The following is a 6,000-nucleotide window of genomic DNA, read 5'->3' as shown; positions in this document are numbered from 1 at the left end:
TATTTGCGTGTCTTCATTGCCCCATTACAGAATGATGTACTCAAGCATTCCCAATAAACCATACGATTTACCACTATATTGTTAAGACCGTTTCAGTTGAAATATTATTTGTTGTGGTTTCTATACAAAAAGGTTTATCGCACGAACTAATTCTGATTAATACGCAGCAAACATACATTTCTACAAATCAAACTCTCTTTAAATATGACGTAATCAAAGGACTAGTAAGTAAGCAAACAATACGTGTGCGGCTGCGCGCGTGATGACGTTTGGTCCCGTGATGGCTAACGCACCCGGAAGTTTTAACATAATTTCTGTTTTCCTGATTTCTGAAACTGCAGGTTGCTGTTGGGAGTAATTTTGATATCCTCCTGTCAGCCATGGCTACTTTCATTTCAGTTCCACTTAAGAAGACATATGAGGTAGACTTATCCAAACCTTTGAACAAGTTTATTCAGAACACTTACCCGGCAGGAGAAGAGCAGGCCGAATATTGCCGTGCAGTGGAAGAGCTCAACAAGCTCCGGAAAAGCTCAGTTGGGAGGACACTGGACAAACACGAGAGCTCGCTAGAAACAGTCCTAAGGTGAGTATAATTTGTCAAGAGACTGGTGTCAACCTCGTTTGTGCGTTAGATAAAAATACGGCTAGTAGTACCTGTCTAGATAGGTTTAGGTTATTTTTTTTACTTATGGCCCAGGTACAGCAGCTTCCCACCCTTTCTAAAAATGTATTTCTTATGTAAATAAACATGGAAAGCAACCATTCTTGTTTTTCTTATTCGTTGTTCACAACCTAATGAGAATTTCCATGTTAAAAGAAAGAAAAATATAAAAAGTAAGCTTTATGCCACTTAGTGACTGTATACTGAAACATACCCCTGACTGAGAACAATCCAATGATATCATAGTTAGGACCCTAACTTTGGGATAAGACACCTTGGGAGTCCCCAAAATACACTGCTCCTACTCACTCTCATAAAAACAACTGCCCTGTAATAACTTGGTGTTTTCACTTATTGACTACTACCCATGTAAACCCCAGACTGGGCAGAATCCAATTAAACCAAAATTATGACCCCTTAGGAGTCCGCTAAATGCACTACCCCTATTTAACTCTTCTAGATGAGTATGGCAAATAAATACATTGTATACATTGCCCTATTTAAAAACTAGGCTTTGGGCAAAATTGATCAAAGTCACAAAAAGAAAATTCTCATGTTTGTCATAAAAAACAAAAACTTCACAAATGATATCACAATTTTTATGAAAGGTTATGCGCCAATAAAGTCACAACTTTTCATATGTGCGAACAAACTGACTCAACCATTCGCAGGTCTGTAATATATGCGAAAAAGTGTCTGGAAATGCCTAATTCTTGTATTAAATCTCTATTGGCATTTTAAAATGCCTGTATATATTCACAGTTCTCATATGAGAATTGTGAATATATACAGGCATTTTAAAATGCCAATAGAGATTTTTTTAATTTTTTTTTTTAATGATTTTTATTGAGGTTCTATAAATGTCATACAACTTATATGATGGAAAATAAATGCACAGTATCGGGGCATAAAGTTATGCTCAAAAATACAAAAATATGAACAATAGTACCCCTAAAACGATAAGTTTCAGGTTAACCCTGAGAATTGGAATAAGCATTGACAACATATTGAAATACAGTTGATAAGTATCTGGAACCTCAGTTTTGTATTATTATCTTAGTAGCCAATGGAATACGCATAGTTAATAATAGCCAATATGATGAGGAAATTCATATGAAAATACACAGTACAATTGGATATATCAACATTTAACTATATATTATAAAGTTAACTACCATAGACAAACTTTTTTGAACAATTTATACTCACAAATCTTCATAGAGGGGAACTGAAAACGGATGTAACCAAACTTAAGGTATTGAGTAAGGTGTAAAAATACAAAGGTAATAGAATATAATCTAATAGGGGATTTTTCTTGCTGTGCAGCAAGAAAAAAGAAAATCAAGTTCCTCTTGAACTGGGGAATGTAACTTGACATGAATGGGGGGGATATGTGAGACAGCAAATTACTTTTAGGTCTGTAATAAAAGAAAATAGGAACCATATCTGTTTGTTTATGACCTATGTATACACAGTTATCAAGACTAGAGAGTATGGGCTATGTATTGACAACCAACAGTAATGATAGGCTAAAGGCATGTGAGTCTGACCTAATAGATGGCTTAATTGGACACTAAACCGGTTCTTACTAGCTGATTAATAAAGTGAGATCTAAACCATATTCATATGAACTAGTGCAATGAGGAGTAAATTAAGAACACTTGTCTCCCTTAATGGTCTCCCTGTGAGAGTCTCAATCGGACCAAATGGCCGTCATCCATACCAAATCGGGAGGGGAAGCTAAATATTATATAATGCCAAGTTATGGGCTCATAGTGGATATAATTAGGGAACCCATCCAAGACTATAATAGCCGGGTATCTTTTATGTACAGTGGGCTGTAAGGATCTCAAATACGGACAAATATAATAAACATGTGGTATACTTAAACTTATGAAGATTTAATACGTCTCTAACTATCTACACACACTGAATCTGGGTTAAAAGGGCTAGAAATTATTGCAAAACTGCATGGAGTATTATATAGCTGCATATAAATTGCGTATAGCCCAGCATGTAGTGAATGGGCTAGCGGTAGAAAAAGAAGCGGCTCATCTAGATAATACAGACATACACGTAGGGTAAGATATTTGATGTTTAGCAGGGATAGAGAAAAATATACACGTTTACTTGATCTGAATTGCTCATATTCCTCTGAGAGATAACGGAAATATAAGCATAAAGAGTCCCAAAAAGTCTGAGGTGTGCTCAATGAGACTTTTTAGAGTGTGATTGTCTTAGCCTTAGCCGATGCCCAATCTGCAGTGGCTCACCCCGGTTTTCCTAACAGAGCCGGCATCTGCTATGCTGATCGGAGTATGGACAGTCTGTCACGTTCTGGGAAAGGGCCATTCTGCAGAAGTAGTTGCGGACTGGCCTCTGTGTAAAAGGTGCTAGCCACAGTGGGACCCCATTGTTCCGGTCAGGTCCATATGCAAATGCCGCAACACCCAGCTCCTCTTCACTCCACGCAGTTATATGGCATGCAACTGGGCAGACCACGATCTCAGTCAATGGAATATCTACATTATGCAACATCCTCCTCTCGTGTGGCTGAACTACACAAACCTCGGTAAGTTCCGTTGCTACGTCGCGCCATGGAAGGTAGAGAAATGTGTGGTGACTCCGTGGTTAAGGCCTCCCTGTTCTGCGACGGAGGGATAATCAATGGGTCAGCAATAACTCCTTAAGCAGTTGGAACTTGGGTCTGCTGGTGGGCGTCTATGTCTTTTAGGGATATATGATCATCTTCAGGTAAGACTTCGGCTCCCTCCATTAAGTTCCCATTTGTTTCACCGGTCCGGAGATCTCGCCCTTCTGCAGCAGGGTATGAACTTACAGGTTCCTCGGCTACTTGCCTCTGTGTTTGCTGGCTCTTAGGTTCTGTCTTAAAGGCCTCGCACAGGCGTTGGTCGATGGACCAGAAATGTTCTTGTAGGAGCTGAAAGATCTCTGATGCACATTGGTGTAATGTCATTGTAGTTTGTATAATACACCTTTAATCTAGAGTTGCGATATGAGAATTGAGGTTAAGACTGTGCACTAAAGGCACAGCTAGTTGTGGGGACAGGCTGAGGCTTCTGTTATAGGGGAACTCCTCAAAATGAAAAGTCTGGTACTGAGGGCAGTGAAGCCCAGTCACTATCCAAAACCCTATATCTGGACTGTAGACCTCTTCAGACAAGCCTCTCTACTATTTTAAGCAGGTTGTTGCCAAAAATATGATATTAAACTAAAGAACAAAGAAGAGAACTTGAGGAGCTGAAGCTCAGTGCGACCTGCAAGATGTCCGCCGCCCGGGGTCCCCCTGCCAATAGAGATTTAATACAAGAATTAGGCATTTCCAGACACTTACTCGCATAGTTATAGTTATGAAAAGTGGCGCATACAATATTCACAGTTTTTAATCTCGCAAATTTGTATGTTGTGAGAAATAAAGAGTTGTTGTTGTTTGTCTGGAGGTAAAATGGAAAAATGTCTTTCTTGCCTTAATGGCTGTATCTAGGGTTAGAAATTGCCCACAACAAGGCACATAGCCTGAAGGATAATAATTAAATAACTAAAAGGTGTGTATACTTGGGTAGTAGTCCCTAAGTGACAAATTACAATAATTAGGGCTGCAACTATTATTTTCATAATCTATTAATCAGACTATTTTTAATTTTTTTGATTAATCAACAAATTGGGTAAAAAGATAATTATTTTTCCTATATTTTAAATAAAAACACAATACTGAGTGTTAGAAATATAAACTTCAGAATAAAACTTTACATTAAGAAAACTGTTTGCCCAATTTTTAAGCAACAGAACACATTTTTATAATTAAGCAAAAAAAAAACCCCACAAACTATTTGAAAAGGCAGACTATCATGGTTTTTAATATTCTGTCCACTCTTTCAGAAACTTTGCATTGAAATGCAAAACAGTCAATATGTACACATGCTTCTGGCTGAGGCTGGCTCTTTTTGCAAGCTATTTTGCCTGCAGCAGAGAAGAGGTGGTCAGATGGTGTTGAAGTGCCTGGTTAGCTCCACCAATGCAAAATGTTTCCTCCTTGGCTCTCTCTTTCTCTTTTTCTCTCTTTCTCTCTTTTTCTCTCTGTCTCTCCTTTTTCAAAAGCACCCTGGTCTAAAAGAGGCTGCTCCTGGGTGGTAAATCATCATAGAACTAGCTAATGAGCTGTTGTTCATTCCTGGTAGAGCGCTTCTCTCTTCGTGTGTATGTATATACATTTGATATATTTATAAAATATTTTACCAGGAAGGATACATTGAGATTTCTCTCGTTTTCAAGTATGTCCTGGGATTATGTATGTATGCATGTATGCATGCATGCAAAAAGTGAGTTTAAAATCCTCCGCTTCGCAAAAAATAAAGAGAAAATAACTTGTGTAGTTCATTAACAAATCTAGAAGGCTTGTTTTTCCCTAAGACAACCTCTGAATTACATTGGTTTCCAATGCAGCAAAGGATTCTGGGTAAGATATGCAAATGAGGTTCACGACACACTTTTACCCAGAATCCTTTGCTGCATTTGTGGTGTGTGTGTGTGTATATACAGAAGACAAAAAGACGGGCTACATCCTCCAGGATAGGGGGAGTCACACTAAACTTCCCACCCCTAAGCTGCGTAGTCCAGTATACCCTTATCTAGCACAAACCATAAAGAAATTTATAGTAAAATCAGGACAATAAGTTTTATATACAGCTAGATCAACATTTAAGTACAGTTGTTTAAGTACAGCTCCGTGCTGAGTTAGGGGTGAAACGCGCGTAGCAGACGTAACTATATTGAAAAGTTCCACTGGGCGATTTTCCCATAACAAAAAGGTATGCAGGAAGACCGATGAAGAAAAGAGATGTGGCATCAGGAACCCCACGTAAGTCTGTAACGGAGATTGCACAAGTCGCGGATATTCGGAAGGAGGGTAAGATTGAACGGCAGACGCTGCTAAACTAACCACGTTGAGAAAAGCTTTGCTCCTTTGTGAAGTATATTCCGTCGTTGTGGGAGCTACTTGGAGGGTTTTGACAAAGGACTGTACTACCTTTCCCTTCTTTACTAACCCTATTTCAAGAGGCTTTAACTTGCTGGACAGAGCTGTACTTAAACAACGCAAGTGACCGTTATTACAGCCGTGGGGGTGCACATTGAAAACTCACTGACAGTCTATACTTGTGGAATATAAAGATTAATCCAAGTGGCTTTGGGATACAGAGATATAATTGGATGAAACATTCAACTCTGTAAGGTTTTTAAGTTGCCCAGGTGACTCCTCAATTTTCAAACATAAAATTCAGGTAAACAGGAGGGCACTCACGGGTCTTTCCATCAGC

At 38.8% G+C, this 6,000-nt stretch overlaps 1 protein-coding gene across 1 annotated transcript in view; it reads left to right on the top strand.

Annotated features, from left to right (window-relative positions):
* The first annotated feature begins 283 nt into the window (after positions 1-283).
* Positions 284-6,000, top strand: part of LOC128661550 (programmed cell death 6-interacting protein) — a 50,514-nt gene continuing 44,797 nt past the window's right edge. Inside the window, exon 1 of the mRNA XM_053715793.1 lies at positions 284-586. Within this exon, the coding sequence (XP_053571768.1) occupies positions 381-586 (206 nt within the window). The 5' untranslated portion in view covers positions 284-380. The remainder of the gene's footprint in view (positions 587-6,000) is intronic.

This window comes from Bombina bombina, chromosome 5 (assembly GCF_027579735.1).
Source record: "Bombina bombina isolate aBomBom1 chromosome 5, aBomBom1.pri, whole genome shotgun sequence".
Taxonomy (NCBI): Eukaryota; Metazoa; Chordata; class Amphibia; order Anura; family Bombinatoridae; genus Bombina; species Bombina bombina.
The sequence above is the reverse complement of the archived record's forward strand: the minus strand, read 5'-3'. Positions and strand labels throughout refer to the sequence as shown.